The following is a 17,946-nucleotide window of genomic DNA, read 5'->3' on the forward strand; positions in this document are numbered from 1 at the left end:
CTCCCCAGAAATGTTGGTAATATTCAATATGTATGTGAAACCTGCATGAAAAACATTGGGTGTGCCCTCAACAAGAGATTGGTGCTGCCATGTTGGTATTTAGGAGCAGCAACTCATTTCTGGCTTCACAACAGCAGAAAGATAAAGTAGATCTTGTAAAAGGGAGGGGAGAATAGGCAGATATTCTTGTGTAAAAAAAACTCTATTTCATAACTGCTACAATGAGTTTATCTTCTTAAATCTTGATTTTGTTTCTCGTGTAGAATATGGCATTACACTAAACTGAATCCAGATGGAAAAGCGTCTGAATGTAAGAATTCAAAAGCATTGATAACGCCCAAATAAAAAGGGTATGAACACTGTTAGGGAAACATCGTAATCCAAATAATGGAATTTAACACTTTAAATTGTCAGAACATTTAATTAAACTATGCACAAGCCTTAACCATTTGAACTTGATGCTTACCTTTCCTGAAAGTTGTGCTGAGATTTGAGAACCCGGCTCTGTATCATCAGCTTCCTTAGTTTCACTTTTGTTGAAGTGCCCAACTTCCATATCTGGTTCCAATTCCATCTCCATATCGTCCTCTCGGTCACCAGTTTCAGACTTGGCCTTCACTGATTCATCAGATGCCAACAGGAAGTCTTCTGCTCCATCTTCTTCGTCATTTTCAGTGTCTGGGGAAGGGCTACCTTGTGACTTTATTTTTGCAGTATTTTCTCCTTCCATCTGTTTGGAATTTTTGTTTTCCTCTAGTGAAGGAGAGCCCACCTGCGTACTTTCAAGGCCGTTTCCATTGAATTCTTGGATTTATCTTGAGCCTTTCTCTTAATGCTGGGCGATCGTGCTCTTATAGAAGGACTGTGACGAACGACCCCTTTTCCTGAAATCAAATTCCACAAAATTATGAAATGAGTATCAGATATTTCAAAAAGTACCACCATTAGTGTTTTCCTAAAGAAAAAGGTCAGAGTTTTGAATAAACTGTTGTTTGTATCAGTGATTACTTGGCTTACAAGCCCCTGGTTTTAGCTGGTATTAAGAGAACAGATTTGCCAACAGAGGGAAATTAATGAAATCCAATACACAATGGCTTTCATGCATTCATTGTAAGTTGGTAACATTGCCAGAGGCCTGGTAGCAGGTCACTCACTTGTACCTTCAGTTCATGATCACTCGAGGTATTAGGAAAATAATTAAATATAAAACAAAAATATACTCATTCATCAGCAAACCTGGGTTTGAATCGACTCATGATTGATTATATTCTCTTTGTACTCCTGTCATAAGACTGCAGTATCAAATTACAACACTGGCAGGTTGAAATCACTTTGAATTCAAAGTTGACCATAATTATGGGCTAATTAGTAATCGCACATATAAACTCTCAAGATTTAGTACCCCACCAGGGGCTGTCACCCCCACTCATTTGTGATTAATCAGCTGACATACAAATAGATGCCTTGATGTTCCATGAGAGCTCAGTGCTCGAAGGTTCGCAATAAATCTATTAATTAACCTGAAAAGAATTGGTGGGTAAGTGAGTGGAGAGTTGCACCAATTTTTAACGGTCTTTAATTTTTTCTCTGCTTTCCACATGCTGCAATCAATCTGTGATGGCTGTCACCAAACCCACAAGTCTTCACCAAAGATGCCCTGAAATTAGCAACAGAGATGCATACAACAATGCTGCTTTTGTTACCTCTGCTTAATTGCTAATATTCCAGTGACAAACTACCATCATACTCCAAAATGCGATTTACAAAAATCTTACACTGGATATTTGCAACGGTAAATTTCTAAATTAATACCTAAATAATCAGAAGTTATTTAAAATGCAGCTTAATTACATTTCCTTAACTGTCCATCAAACAAGTTTAAATAGTTACTATTAAAACTTAGCCGACATAGATCAATCGAACTGTTGCATATTTAAATACACAGCTTACCGGGTTTCTCGTTCTCGGTTTCTTAACAGCTCATCAACTCCTTTACCTTGTTTCTAAAAGAAATAAAACATCAATTCCGCTATTGTCACCCAAGTTAATTCTTGAAGCAGGCAGAGAACTCTCAAAGTACAATATTAACTCCTTTATTTAGATGAAGAGGGGCCTGCACAGTGGCACAGTGGTTAGCACTGTTGCCTCACGGCACCGAGGACATGGGTCACTGTCCGTGTGGAGTTTGCACATTTTCCTCATGTCTGCGTGAGTTTCACCCCCACAACCCAAGGATGTGCAGTTTAGATGGATTGGCCACACTACATTGCCCCTTAATTGGAAAAAAATAATTGGGTACTCTAAAATTATTTTCCCAAAAGAAATTTGGATGAAGAGGCTTTCACAATTTTCATCATTTAAATAACTTGCTTGTTAAGAGTATCACATAGTAATTTTTGAAGTTGCGGCGGAGCCGGAAGTGCAGGAGGCGAAAGAGGCCGGTGTCCTGGCCTTTGCGTCCCTCGTAGACCGGCGGAGGATCTTGCTGCAGTGAAAGGATGCGAGGCTCCCAAGTGTGGAGACCTGGATCAGAGACATGGCGGGATTTATAAAATTGGAGAGGGTCAAATTTGCCCTGAGAGGATCAATACAAGGGTTCTATCAACGGTGGCAGCCTTTTCTGGACATCCTGGCTCAAGATAGGTATTTTGGTCAATAGCAGCAGCAACCCGTGGGGGGGGGGGGGGGGTGTTCCTTTATATAGTTTCTATATTTTTTCCTACGGTTATGTAACTTAACATTGTGTTAATTTAAGTTGTTGTTAATATGTTGTGTTGTTCATTGAGGAGGGGCGAATGTTTATGATTGCTATCATTATTGTTGGTATTTTATTATGGTTGGATGTTGTACAAATTCAAAATTTTTCAATAAAAATTATTTTTTTTAAAAAAGAGCATCACAAAGTACACTATAATTCTACTACTACACACCAAACCCAGCAGCAAGCTCCACATTTGTATGAGGAGGTCAATAAGTATGTCTAGGCCAATTGTTCTAGTACACGATTTGAATATCTAATTCAATTATTTAGCTATTTAAATTACGAGTCAATGCTGCCTAGCAATACTGTTTATTGGGAAAGCGCTGGTTCTGCTCAGGCAGCAGTTGCAAGGCTTGGTTGAAGCAAATTATGCCACGGTGGCAATGCAAATTGAAACTGTATTTTTGTGTATCAGCAGAACAGTCTGATTTTGCTATCCAAATGCCAAAGTTTCAACCATATCCAACTACTCACCGGCTTCAATCCTAATAATTACAATTTAACATTAACCATATGACTTACCCTCAATACTAGGTTTCTGTATTTTTGAGACAAATATACTTTCAGCTCTCTGCCATGGAACATTAGAGGTATTTTCTTGAACTTTTCAATCATGGACATTGCCAGTTGATGTGTTTCCATTTCCAGGAAAACCTGTCATTGAAACAAAGGATCATTAGGGAAATGTAACTAAGACCTGAAAGAAATAGATGACTTATTTATTACAGGCAGCCATATAATCAATCTTTGAAAGATGTTCACTTATAGTTAGGAATGGCCATTTACCGTACCAGGGAAAATAGTATTAACACCATCTTTCCAAGGAAATATATCTTTGGCATTCCTTTATCCCATTGTTAGTTCATAGTCTATATATTAAACAGGCCTACATTTGAATCCTTTATTGATTTGCACTTCTGTAACTATTTTTGGCTTTGGGCTTATTATTACATGATACAATAATCCTTAGAAAAGATTAAAATATTTACTAACAATCAATTGTGAATAATCAGTTCTTATATCTAACAAGCATCATGCCCAATATCCCTTTATAATGCGCCTTGAGAAACAATTAATTTTCACCTCACTTAAAACGCTTACGCTTTTACATGTCTTTGATTATTCATCATAAAATGCATGGCGTTGTAAATAAATGCCTATAAACATGTGCCTCGGCCATATTGGGGAATGTAAAATATGTATGCCGGTTAAAGGGGGTGGCCACAGTTGTTATTATGAAGATGCTTGCCTGTAAATATACATGTTAATTTTTGCGTGTTTTTTTCTAATACCGTATATACTCGCTCGATCTCGCGTATCATGCGACCCCTAAATTTTCGTCCCCAAAACATGATTTTATGGTATACCTCATGTATCATGCAAGTCACTTTTTTGGAAATTAATTTTGGAAACTAAAACTTCCAAATGGTATCATTGTGTGTGGTTTCTGCAGAGTGGATTCTGCTGTGAAAGCTGTTCGCGATCGAACAGCTTTCCAGCTGGGCTTTACTAGCGTCGTTCAGCCACTTGCCGTTTCCATTCATAAAAACATGAATGGAAACGTCAGTGGCTGAACATCTTCCCATCAGAATGCTGTGGTCAAAATCTGAAGAGTAGTATTCTGATGGGAAGATGTTCAGCCACTTGACGTTTCCATTCATGTTTTTATGAATGGAAACGGCAGTGGACTGAACGACGCTAGTAAAGCCAGCTGGAAAGCTGTCGAATCGCGAACAGCTTCACAGCAGAATCCACTCTTCCCATCAGACTACTACTCTTCAGGATTTTACCACAGGCATTCTGATGGGAAGATGTTCAGCCACTTGACGTTTCCATTCATGGTTTTTATGATGGAAACGGCAAGTGGCTGAACGACGCTAGTAATGCCAACCTGGATGCTATGTGACTTATCTTGGCCAGCATTTCACACCCGCGATTTTTGTACCTCGCGTATCATGCGACCCCCGAAATTTAGGCTTCAAATTAGGTGCTCAAAAGTCGCATGTTACGCGAGTATATACGGTAATTTGTAATTTGTTGGATATAAAATATGAAAACTCAATAAAAAACATTTCCAAAAAATAAAAATAAAATGCATGGCTCAGTTGTAACTGAAGACTTAGTTCTATTGTTCCTACTTTTGAACAGCGCTGATGTCATACCACATCAATATAGATACTCTTCCATAGTTCAATGTATCTAACGATTCAAATATACTTTTACTCCTTCCCACCCCCATTTTCTGCTTACGTTGTGATGTGAATATTTCAACTTGATACTTTTTTTAAAAGAATTTACGGGATGTGGAAGTTGCTGGTTAGGCAGCATTTATGATCATCCCTAGTTGCCCTTCAGAAGGTGGTAGTGAGTTGCCTTCTTGAACCACAGCAGTTCTTCAGGTGTAGGTACACCCACTGTGCTGTTAGGGAGGGAGTTCCAGGATTTTGTCCCAGCGACAGCAAGGGAACGGCGATATATTTTCCAAGTCAGGATGGTGAGTGACTTGGAGGGGAATCTCCAGGTGGTGGGGTTCCCAGGAATCTGCTGCTTTTATCCTTCTAGAAATGGTAGTGGTCGTGGGTTTGGAAGGTGCTGTCGATGGAACCGTGGTGAATTACTGCAGTGCATCTTGCAGATGGTACACATGGCTGCCACTGTTCATCAGTGGTGGAGGAGTTTGTGGAATGTTTGTGGAAGGAGGAGCAATCAAGCGGGCTGATTTGTCCTGGATGGTATCGAGCTGCTCGAGTGTTGGAGCTGCACTCATCCAGGCAAGTGGAGAGTATTCCATTACACTCCTGGCTTGTGCCTTGTAGATGGTTGACAGGCTTTGGGGGGGTCAGGAGGCCAGTTACTCATCGTAAGATTCCTAGCCTTTGACCTGCGCTGGTAGCCACAGCATTAATGTGGCTAGTCCAGTTCAGTTTCTGATCAATGGTAGCCCCCAGGATGTTGATTGTGGGGGATTCAGCGAAGTTAATGCCACTGAATGCCATGGGGCAATAGTTTAGATCCTCTTGTAGGAGATGACCATTGCTTGTCACTTGTGTGACACAAATGTAACTTGCACTTGTCAGCCCAAGCCTGGACATTGTCCAGGTCTTGCTGCATTTGGACACGGACTTCTTCATATTTGCGGGAGTCGCAAATTCTTCATATATCCTCTTTGCCAATAATGTAAATACAAAACTTGTAGCAAGGAAGCTATTTTCTGTGATGTTGCAATAGGTAGTGCAGATGAGTGAATCAAATGCCAATGGCTCAAAAGTAAAGAGGGGAGAGGGTTGGATGGAGCACCTCCCATTTACAGTACTGGGCATATGATAGCACCTTCAGGTCCTCCTCCAAATTGCATGCCTATCCTGATTGGGATGCATTTAGCCACTTATGTGAGTGGGCGTCCTGATAACCAACACGTCTTGCACGATCAAACCAGACCTCAAGAGGCAACACGATTAGGAACCTGCCCACAATTGATGGGACTAGGTCTCTCACACCTAAGTAAATATGAAACCCGCTCCCAGCATCTACCAGCCGGCACTGTTCAGTACTAGCCCACATTTGAGGAACAGCACCCTGGGGGTTGCCCAGGCCATTGACCCTCCCCTCTCGAACGTGTCCACCTTGGCACAGTCACTGGCACTGGCAGGAGCACTGCTAGGGTGTCAAAGGTAGGGTATGGTTTGGTTTTCTTGACCAATGTGTGGAGGAGCCAACTAGAGAGCAGGTCATCTTAGACTGGATACTGTGTAATGGTTGATTTGGAGACTAGGGTGCTGAATCTTAATAAAGGGAACTATGAGGATATGAAACGTGAGCTGGCCTTGATAGATTGGGGAGAGTTACTTAAAAGGATGACAGTGGATAGACAATGACAAACATTCAAGGAACGCATGGAGGAACTACAGGAACTGTTCATTCCTGTCTGGCACAAAAGCAAAGGGGGTAAGAGGACCAATCCATGGCTTACAAAGGAAATTAGAAACAGTATCCGATCCAAGGAAGAAGCATACAGATTGGCCAAGAAAAATAATAGGTCTGAGGATTGGGAGCAGTTTAGAATTCCGCAAAGTAGGACAAAGGGATTGATTAAGAAGGGGAAAGTTGAAAGGAAGCTTGCAGGAAACATAAAGACTGACACTAAGAGTTTCTACAGATATGTGAAGAGAAAGAGATTGGTACAGAGAAATGTAGGCTCACTGCAGACAGAAACAGGGGAATACATAATAAGGGACAAAGAAATGGCTGAGCAATTAAATACACACTTTGGTTCTGACTTCACAAATAAGGACACAAAGCAGATCCCAGAAATGTTGGAGAATGAACGGTTTAGTGAGAGGGAAGAACTGAGGGAGATCAACATTAGTAGAGAAATGGTGCTGGGAAAACTGATGGGATTGAAGGCGGATAAATCCCCAGGGCCTGAGAATCTGCATCCCAGAAAGCTGAAGGAGGTGGCTCTGGATATATGGGGTACCATAGGGATCGGTGCTGGGACCCCAGCTATTCATAATATATGTTAATGATCTGGATGAGGGAACAAAATGTAACATCTCAAAGTTTGCAGATGATACCAAATTAGGTGGGAGGGTGAATTGTGACGAGGATGCAGGAATCCTACAGCAAGATCTGGACAGGTTGGGCGAGTGGGCAAACCAATGGCAGATGCAGTATCATTTGGATAAGTGTGAGGTTATTCATTTTGGAAGCAAAACAGGAAAGCAGATTACTACCCTGAATGGTTGTAAATTGGGAGAGAGGAATGTGCAGTGGGACCTGGGTGTCCTTGTGCACCATTTGCTGAAGGTAAGCATGCAGGTGCTGCAGGCGGGAAAGAAGACTAATGGTATGTTGGCCTTCATTGCAAGAAGAAGTCTTACAACACCAGGTTAAAGTCCAACAGGTTTGTTTCAAACACGAGCTTCGGAGCACGGCTCCTTCTTCAGGAGCCGTGCTCCGAAAGCTCGTGTTTGAAACAAACCTGTTGGACTTTAACCTGGTGTTGTAAGACTTCTTACTGTGCTCACCCCAGTCCAACGCCGGCATCTCCACATCATGGCTTCATTGCAAGAGGTTGAGTATAGAAGCAGAGATGTGTTGCTGCAATTGTACAGGGCCTTGGTGGGGCCACACTTGGAGTATTGTGTGCAGTTTCTCTGAGGAAGGATGTTCTTGCTCTCAAGGGAGTGTAGTGAAGGTTTACCAGACTGATTCCAGGGATGGCGGGACTGTCATATGAGGAGAGATAGACTAGGTTGGGATTGTTCTTGCTGTAGTTCAGAAGAATGTGGGGGGATCTCATGAAATTCTAACAGGACTAGACAGGGTAGATGCAGGGAAGATGTTACCAATGATGGGAGTGTCCAGAACCAGGGGTCACAGCCTGAGGATTCAGGGCAAACCATTTCAGACAGAGATAAGGAGACACTTCTTCACGCGAAGAGTGGTGAGCCTGTGGAATTCATTACCACAGGTAGTAGTTGATGCTAAAACTTTGAATATATTCAAGAGGTGGCTGGATATAGCACATGGGGAGAATGGGATCAAAGGCTATGGGCAGAAAGCAGGATTAGGCTATTGAGTTGGATAATCAGCCATGATCATGATGAATGGCGGAGCAGGCTCGAAGGGCCAAAAGGCCTCCTCCTGCTCCTATCTTCTACGTATCTATGTACCACGACCAAGTCAGGGCCTAAGGAGGGCCAATCTCACGAGGACGGCGGAGAGGTGCAGGGTGGGCATGATGGGGCCTCCAGAAGGTTGGGGTGAGGTTTGAAGGGTATAGGTCCTGGCGGCGGAGTGCAAGGGGGCATGGGAAGGCATGAAAAGAGGAGCCCTCAGCAACCCCATAGCGGGGTGTCATCACTTGGGGACGGGGGAAGTGCCTGTGTGTGCATGGGGGGAGGGCACATTGCCCAGGGGTAGGGGACCCGTAAGAGTTTCTGACGAGCCGATCTGGCCAGTGAGTTCAGCTCCCCAGTAATGAAAATAATTCTACGTCTGGGCTCGCCCAGTGAGAAACTCCCCAGGCTAAAAAAGTGACTAAGTGTGGTTAGATAGCGGTGGGGAACTCGCCGACAGCCGGGTAGAAACTCCGGGCAAAACCAGCCACAAATTACATTTCGAAACTTTTCCTTTCGATTGCGTCCATTGGCTTTCACATTGTTCACCGTCTATTACTGTAAAGACTGTGGACCAATACATTTGTTTAAAATCACCAAAGTGACCTCAGCATTCATTGCAGTTAGTACATATAAAACAGGGCGAAGCCCTTCATAACAAAAGAACATTACCTTATTTGGACTTTGTACATGCAAATGAAGCAAGGGACAAACCATTTTCCAACATGACCCGTTTTAACTAACCACACCTTTCGCAAGGGGAATTAGGATAGGCAACTAATGCTGACCTTGCCAGCGATGCTCGCATCCCATGAAAGAACATATAGTTAAAAAAACGTGCCTTTTCCCTGCACTACACACATGCCCCACTTCCCAATCCCCCACACTCACTCACTCGACAGCCTCTCTTCCCAACCCTTCACCCCCACTCACTGATTCACTCATCAACCCAAAACTCAACACCTTCCCCACCCCACCACTACTCAAAGCAGCCCTTCTTCCCAAACCATACGGAAATTCAGGCTCCACTGCTCCCCTTCCACATCTGGACCCTCACAGAAACTCAGACTCTGATTCCCCTTACCCCTCCCTCCAAATCCAACGGCAACATGGGCTCCACAGATTCCCCTCCACATCAACCTGCCAGCTCCCGCAGCTTGACCAAATGGCCAGCAGCAGAGTGCACTCTCCCGGTGGGTGGGTGACAGCAGCTGGGTACAGACTGGTGTGCGGTAACAACCCCGGACTTGCTCTCAGCATTATTGAGAAAAATGTTCTGGGATTTCTGAAGCTCTCTCCTCCCAGTGTTGGCGAGACAGAGGTAAGAAACAAATTAAAGGGACAAAACTTCCTATTCCGAAAGTCAGAATTCCACCAAACAATGCGTGTTTCTCCTCCCAGTAAGTACCTGGTCAGTTTTAAAACCTGAATAGCCAAACAAATCCTGAGTTAAAATAAATGCTAATTAAATTTAAATGAATGCAACTGTCAAATCCTAACAGAACAAAGAAGCAAAATCAAGGAACTTACAACACAGTAACTCTTTACAGATAGCCTGAAAGTGAACAAGGCGAGTCCTGTATCATTTGGATCATACAGTACAGTATCTATTAAAATCTTACAACCATTGAAATGCCAACAAGTCACACACCAGTATTTATTTGGAGGCTATTATTTAAAAAGCCATCTCTAAAATAAAGTACATCAATATACAGTCCCATTAATTTAATTGTCTTTATTACTCAGTAGTAAAATATTTCACATTACTGCTAATATTTTGAATTCCACAGTACCTGATTCTTAACTCTCATCAGTAGATAGTTGGTCACTTTTCCAAAGGGAATGCCAAGGCATACAACTTCTGAATCAGTGTAGCCAACAGAAGGTAAATTGCTGATGTGGACCACCCGGCTGCGTACTTCACCTTCTTTGCCCTGAAAATAAAAGAGTGGAAAATAACATAATTTCAACTACACAATATCCAGCACCTTAACTTAACAGGAAGGGAGCAATCACAATGTTGGGCATATAATTACAGGACTCCCAACTGCCAGCGAGAGACAGGTAGAGAGATTTTGGATAGGTGTAAAAGTAACAGGGTTGTTGTGGTCGGAGATTTTAACTTCCACCATATTGACTGGGACTCAATTAGTGCTAGGGGTTGAGATGGGGCAGAGTTTGTAAGGTGTTTCCAGGAAGGCTTCTTGATGCAATATGTAGATAGTCCAACTAGGTAAGGGGCAGTACTGGACCTGGTATTGGGGAATGAGCCTGGACAGGTGGTTGAGATTTCAGTAGGGGAACCTTTTGGGAGTAGGGACCACAATTCCATAAGTTTTAGGGTGCTTTTGGATAGGGATGAGGGTAACCTTGATGCTAAATTGGGGAAAGGCAATTTCTGATGACAGTAGACAGGAATGAAGAATTTGGATTGGGTGCGGCTGTTGGAGGTAAATCAACATCGGACATGTGGGAGTCTTTCAAGGGACAGTTGATTAGGATTCAAAAAAGTAATGTTTCTGGATTCCGGTGGCGACCATGGAGTGAGTGGTCGCACATTTGGTGGCTCCCATTCGTGGTGATTTATTCTGACCGTTTCCCCAGTTAACAGGTGGATATGAGGTGGAATATAGATGCAGGAGCGTAGAGGAAGAGATTGACCCTCTGGTGTATGGAGCTGAGGGCCAGAACCGGTCGAAAAAGAGGGAATCAGTCAGTTGGAGCTGGTACGGCACCTACAACGTACGTGGAGATGGCGGAGGGACAGGTAGCAGCCCTACCGACTCAGTGGTCGACGGACCAACTGGTGAGCTTCTGAACTGAGAAGTTCACCTAGTAATGGAAGGAGAGTCTGGAGGACCTGGCCCAGGTAGTGGATTCGATCAGGGCGGTGGTCGACCATGTGGAAACGAAGCTGGCGGCCCAGGGTCAGGCGATCCAGAAGATGGAGGAGGTGGCAGGGGAAAATGAGGAGCAGTGCGCCTCGATGGCAGCAGAGATGGAGTTCATGCACGATCAGCAGAAGCAGCTTCAGAAGGTCGAGCACCTAGAGAATCGGTCACGCAGGCAGAATATAAGGATCACAGGCCTGCCGGAGGGAAGTGAAGGAGCTCATGCTGGCACGGTATGGGGGAGGATACTGGAGAAGCTGCTCGGAGAGGATGCATTTGCACCGCTGCTGGAGGTGGATCGAGCGCACAGAGTACTAATGAGGAAGCATCAGGGGATAGAGCTGCCGAGGGCGATGGTGGTCCAGTTGCACCTCTTCCTGGACAAGGAATGAATTATGAGATGGGCCAGGTAGATGAGACGTTGTACCTGGGAGGGCAATGAAATCAGAGTGTACCAGGACCTGGGTGCAGAGTTGGCCAAGAACAGAGCGAGCTTCAACAGAGTCAAGGTTGCCCTTTAGAAGAAGGGGGTGAAGTTTGGACTACTGTACCCAGCAGGTCTGTGGGTGACCTACGAAGGCTGGGAATTGTACTTTGGATCGGTGGTAGAATTGTCAGACAATGGATGGGCAGAAGGTGGAGTTTGAATTTTGGTGGAGATTGCTGTTATGATGTTACAGTTAATTTATGCTTAGTGCCATTTCTTCCTTTTTTGGCTTCAGGTTTGTTTTTTGTCCTTTGTTAAGAGGTCTCTTTGTTTCGGTTTGGGGAGGGGTTGATTTTGGTTTGTTTGCACAAATGTTTGAGTGGGGGGGTGTAGGATGCTAGACGCCATGGGCGGGGACCGCCAGGCTAGCCGGGCAGGCTAGTTCACTGAAGCGCAATGTTTCATTCAGGGGTGCAGTTTAAAACGAAAGAGGTGGCTATTTTGGTCAATAAACAAGTGGCGTTCGAGGTGGGAAATTGCAGGGGCAGTGAATGTCAAAAATCCGGCAATAGGGGCTCGCTCTTCGCGCACTATCTGCTCCTGTACATATCGGACCTGCTGGGGGGGGGGGGGGGGGGGGGGGTGATTGGAGGGAATATGGGGTTGTTAGAGGAATTTGGCCGGTTTTCGGGCTCTCCCGAATTTTATTAATTATTACCGGTCAGCGAATATTGCGTTGGTCAGGAAGTGGGGGAGGGTTCGATATGGGAGTGGGTGGAGGCAGCCTCATGTAGGGACACAAATTTGGGGGCACTGTTAACGGCACCTCTGCCGGCCTTGCTGGCTCACCAGTTTCAAATTCCTAGGGGTACACCACGTCGACGCTCCACCAAGAAAGCACAACAGCGCCTATACTTCCTCAAGAAACTACGGAAATTCGGCATGTCCACATTAACTCTTACCAGCTTTTACAGATGCACTATAGAAAGCATTCTATCTGGCTGCATCACAGCCTAGTATGGCAACTGCTCGGCCCAAGACCGCAGGAAACTTCAGAGAGTCGTGAGCTCAGCCCAGTCCATTACAGAAACCTGCCTCCCATCCATTGACTCCATCTACACCTCCCGCTGCCAGGGGAAAGCAGGCAGCATAATCAAAGACCCCTTCCACCCGGCCTACTCACTCTTCCAACTTCTCTCATCGGCAGGAGATACAAAAGTCTGAGAACACATACAAACAGACTCAAACAACAGCTTCTTCCCCACTGTTTACCAGGACTCCTAAACGACCCTCTCATGGACTAATCTGATTAACTTACACCCCTGTATGCTTCACCCGATGCCGGTGTTATCTAGTTACATTGTGTACCTTGTGTTGCCCTATTATGTATTTTCTTTTCATGCACTTAATGATTTGTTGAGATGCCTCACAGAAAATACTTTTCACGCATTTTTGGTAGGTCAAACATAAGAGGAGAAATATACAGTAAATGGCACCAAAACACTTAGGAAGTAGAAAGTCAGATAGATCTTGGACGTACAGGTCCACAGATCTTTGAAAGTGGCAACACAAGTGGACTAGGTAGTCAAGAAAGCCTATGGAATCCTTGCCTTCATTGGACAGGGCAGCGAGTATAAAAACTGGCAAGTCATGCTACAGTTGTATAGAACCTAAGCCCGATACAAATTAGAACTACACAACAAGCACTTGGAATATTGCGCACAATTCTGGTACATTCTGGTTGTGAAGCAGATACATTAACGGCTTTGGAGAGGGTGCAGAGGTGGTTTACCACGAACTTCCCTGGTCGGGAGGGTGTTAGCTATGCGGAGGCGCCGAATAGACTTGGACTGTTTTCATTAGAACGATGGAGGTTGAGAAGTGGCCTGTAAAGGTCTACAGATTATGAGAGGGCACTCATTCCCAGGGTGGAGGGGTCAGTCACTAGGGGGCATAGGTTTTAAGGTCCATAGGGCAAAGGAGATGTGGCAGACATGTTTTGTTTACACAGAGGGTGGTGAGTGCCTGGAACCACGCTGCCAGGGGAGGTTGTGGAAGCAGATACATGAACGGTGTTCAAAAGGACATCTTGACAAATACAGGATACGTTGGGTATAGAGGGATACAGCACTGGGAAGTGCTGAGGGTTTTGGCCATGGGTGGTATCATGACCTGCACAGGCTTGGAGGGCCGAAGGGCCTGTTCTTGTGCTGTATTGTTCTTTGTCCTCAAGAAGTATGCCTTCACAAAAAAAACAATTTATCATCCGTTTCTCTCACTTCACAATCATTCCAATATTGCAAGTGAGATGATTAGATTTTGATCCCAATTGATGGACACTGGAGTCACCAAGTTTTTATCAGTCATTATCAGAGGCGTCTCGTCAGAGAAAGGCTAGCTATGAAAGCAGCTATGAAAGGGGCAGCACGGTAGCATTGGGATAGCACAATTGCTTCACAGCTCCAGGGTCCCAGGTTCGATTCCGGCTTGGGTCACTGTCTGTGCGGAGTCTGCACATCCTCCCCGTGTGTGCGTGGGTTTCCTCCGGGTGATCCGGTTTCCTCCCACAGTCCAAAGATGTGCAGGTTAGGTGGATTGGCCATGATAAATTGCCCTTAGTGTCCAAAATTTCCCTTAGTGTTGAGTGGGGTTACTGGGTTATGGGGATAGGGTGGAGGTGTTGACCTTGGGTAGGGTGCTCTTTCCAAGAGCCGGTGCAGACTCGATGGGCCGAATGGCCTCCTTCTGCACTTTCAATTCTATGATGAAAGCAAACCATGGTCTCAATAATTTTGCTGGCTCCCATGACTTTTGTTGCTACTGCTTGGGATCACAACATAGTACAACATTATGATCTGCTGTTGCCCTGGGCTATTAAGTATTGCAGGCAGAACTGCTGAATACCAATTATGTATCATTTCAGGGGACAATTCATTGGTTTTTCTGATCATTTTTTTGAGTTTTGAATCCATGCCAATTTGATTTGAAATATGATTTGTTTAACACAGTTGTATCACGGCATGTTGGCAGTGGTTAGCACTGCTGCCTCACAGCGCCAGCGAGCCATTAAACTCCGGCCTTGGGTTTCCTGTGTCTGTGTGGGTGTCCTCCAGGTGTTCCAGTTTCCCCCCACAGTCCAAGGGTGTTCAGATTAGATGGATTGGCCATGCTAAAGTGTCCTTTAGTGTCTGAAGATGTGCCGTTTAGGTGGAATTGTGGGGATGGAGCTGGGGAGTGGGTCTAGATGGGGTCGGTGCAGACTCAATGGGACAAATGGCCTCCTTCTGCACTGTAGTTCCATCTTCTATGATTGTGATGTTTTGAGACAAAATTTGTTCAAATCCAGTGAGTTTTATTGCAGACTTCATGGACCATTTAAGAAGACCTGCTCCTAAGTCATAAAGTCTAAACGTGCATAATTGTTTTGTGTCACTTCTTTAAAATATCCACTTCAGACCAATTTCAAAACATAGGGCGAAATTCTTCCAACGGGAGACAAACAGCCGACGCCGGAGTGAGCAGCGGCGCGTGAATTTTGGGCGCCAGGCCTTGACGCTTGCGTCAAAGCAGCACGGCTGGAATGACGCAGCCGGCGGCGCCTAAGTGACATCACCCGCGCATGTGCAGGTTGGCCGACGTTAACCCGTGCATGCGCGGTTGCCGTCTTCTCCTCCGCTGCCCCGCAAGACATGGCGGCTTGATTTTGCGGGGCGGCGGAGGGAAAAGAGTGTGTCTTTTATTTATTTTTTTAAAATAATTTTTATTGAAATTTTTACAAATATAAACATCTTAACTCTATTAACAAACAACCGCGGTAACACCCCAAGAACAATACCCCCCCCCCCCAACTTCAAGAGCAACTTCAAACAAAAGGAAAAAGAAAAAAAAAACAAAAGAGCACCCAAACAACAAAAGGGAAAGAAATAGCACCCGCCACATCCCACAGACCCATGTACACAGTTTTTCCTCCCCCCAATCCCCCCCCCCCCCCGGATAAACCCCTCCCCAAACCTCTCCAACACCTCCCACAAATACTCCCACTCAACCCTATCAAAGGCCTTCTCCGCATCTAATGCCACCACTATCTCCGCCTCCCCTTCCCACAGCCGGCATCATAATAACGTTGAGGAGCCTTCGTACGTTTGTATTCAGCTGCCTTCCCTTCACAAACCCCTTCTGGTCCTCATGAATGACCCCGGGCACGCAATCCTCTATTCTAGTGGCCAGGGTCTTTGCCAGCAAACTTAGCATCGGCGTTCAGCAGCGAAATCGGCCTATATGATCCGCACTGCAGAGGGTCCTTGTCCCGCTTCAGGATCAAGGAAATCAGCGCCTGACACATAGTTGGGGGCAAAGCCCCCCCTCCCTTGCCTCGTTAAAGGTCCGGACCAACAGGGGGCCCAACAGGTCCAAATACCTTTTATAAAATTCCGCCGGAAACCCATCCGGCCCGGCGCCTTCCCGACTGCATGCTCCCTATCCCCTTGACCACCTCCTCCAGCTCGATCGGCGCCCCCAGTCCCTCCACCTGCTCCTCCCTCCACCCTCGGGAATCGCAGCTTGTCCAAGAAGCACCCCATTCACCCCCTCCACCGGGGCTCCGACCAGTACAGCTCCCATAGAAGTCTCTGAAGGACCCCACCAACATCCAACTCCCTCCGCAACACCCTCCCAGCCCCATCCGCCACCCCCCAATCTCCCTGGCCGCATCCCGCCCCCGGAGCAGGTGTGCCAGCATCCTGCTCGCCTTCTCCCCGTATTCATACACCGCCCCCTGTGCTTTCCTCTACCAGAAAGGCGGAGGCTCGGTGGTCAATAGGTCAAATCTGGCCTGAAGGCTACGCCTCTCCCCCAGCAATCCCTCCTCTGGGGCCTCCGCATATCTCCTATCCACCTGCACCATCTCCCCGATCAGTCTCTCCCTCTCCTTCTGTTCCCCCCTCTCCCTATGGGCCCGACTGGAAATCAACTCCCCCCTCATCACCGCCTTCAATGCCTCCCAGACCGCCCCACTCGAACTCCCCGTTATCATTGGCCTCAAGGTACCTCTCGATACACCCCGAACCCTCTCGGCCACCTCCCCATCCGCCAGCAACCCCACCTCCATGCGCCAGAGCGGACGTTGGTCCCTCTCTTCCCCCAGCCCGAGTTCCATCCAGCGCGGGGCACGGTCCGAAATGGCAACGGCGGAGCACTCCACATCCTCCACACCAACCCCCTGCTCAGGACAAAAAAAATCAATCCTCGAGTAAGCCTTATGTACGTGGGAGAAAAACGAGTATTCCCTGGCCCTTGGCCTCGCAAACCTCCAGGGGTCCACCCCCCCCCATCTGGTCCATGAAGCCCCTCAGCACCTCAGCCGCCGCCGGCCTCCTACCCGTCCGGGACCTGGATCGATCCAATGGGGGGTCCAGTACTGTGTTGAAGTCTCCCCCCCCATGATCAGGCCCCCCACCTCCAGGTCCGGAATACGGCCCAACATACGCCGCATAAACCCCGCATCGTCCCAATTTGGGGCGTAAACATTCACCAACACCACCCGCTCCCCCTGCAGCTTGCCACTCACCATTACATATCTCCCGCCACTGTCAGCCAACACATTTAACGCCTCAAACGATACCTTCTTCCCCACCAGGATCGCCACCCCCCTACTCTTCTCATCCAGCCCCGAGTGAAATACTTGGCCCACCCATCCCTTCCTCAGCCGAACCTGGTCCGCCACTCTCAGGTGTGTCTCCTGGAGCATGGCCACATCCGCCTTCAGGTGCGCAAACACCCGGGCCCGTTTGACCGGCCCATTCAGCACCCTCACATTCCAGGTTATCAGCCTGATTCGAGGGCTCCCTGCCCCCCTCCCCTGTCGATTAGCCATACCCCATCCCTTGCCCACCCCCGGCCAGCGTCCCCCGCTCTGCCAGTTTCCCATGGCGGCAACTCCCCCCCCCTCCAGCACCCCCTGCGTCCTCCCGCTCCTTCCTGACCGTTTTCAGCAGCAACCCAGTACCCCGCCCCCCCTCCCCTCGCAGGCTAGGACCCCTCCTAGCCGCGCCCCTCCCTCCACAGCACTCCCGTGAACCTGCTAACTTCTGCTGACCCCGGCGACTCCCGCCCTACCTTCGACTCCTCCCCACGTGGGACTGCCCCTCCTCCATTGGGCCCGTCAACGGGCCCCCCTCCCCCGCTCTTGCGCGGGAAAGGAAAACAGCCAGCAACGACCCGCGCTTCTCAGCCCCGGCCCCGCCCCCC

The 17,946-nt window shown here is 46.8% G+C and overlaps 1 protein-coding gene across 1 annotated transcript in view; it reads right to left on the reverse strand.

Annotated features, from left to right (window-relative positions):
* Positions 1-17,946, reverse strand: part of LOC119965092 (matrin-3-like) — a 142,398-nt gene that overhangs the window by 22,898 nt on the left and 101,554 nt on the right. The window contains 6 exon segments of the mRNA XM_038795375.1: positions 467-789; positions 792-867; positions 869-884; positions 1,951-2,003; positions 3,284-3,415; positions 10,176-10,316. Of these exon segments, the coding sequence (XP_038651303.1) occupies positions 467-789; positions 792-867; positions 869-884; positions 1,951-2,003; positions 3,284-3,415; positions 10,176-10,316 (741 nt within the window).

Source organism: Scyliorhinus canicula, chromosome 4 (genome assembly GCF_902713615.1).
Source record: "Scyliorhinus canicula chromosome 4, sScyCan1.1, whole genome shotgun sequence".
NCBI classification, from domain to species: Eukaryota; Metazoa; Chordata; class Chondrichthyes; order Carcharhiniformes; family Scyliorhinidae; genus Scyliorhinus; species Scyliorhinus canicula.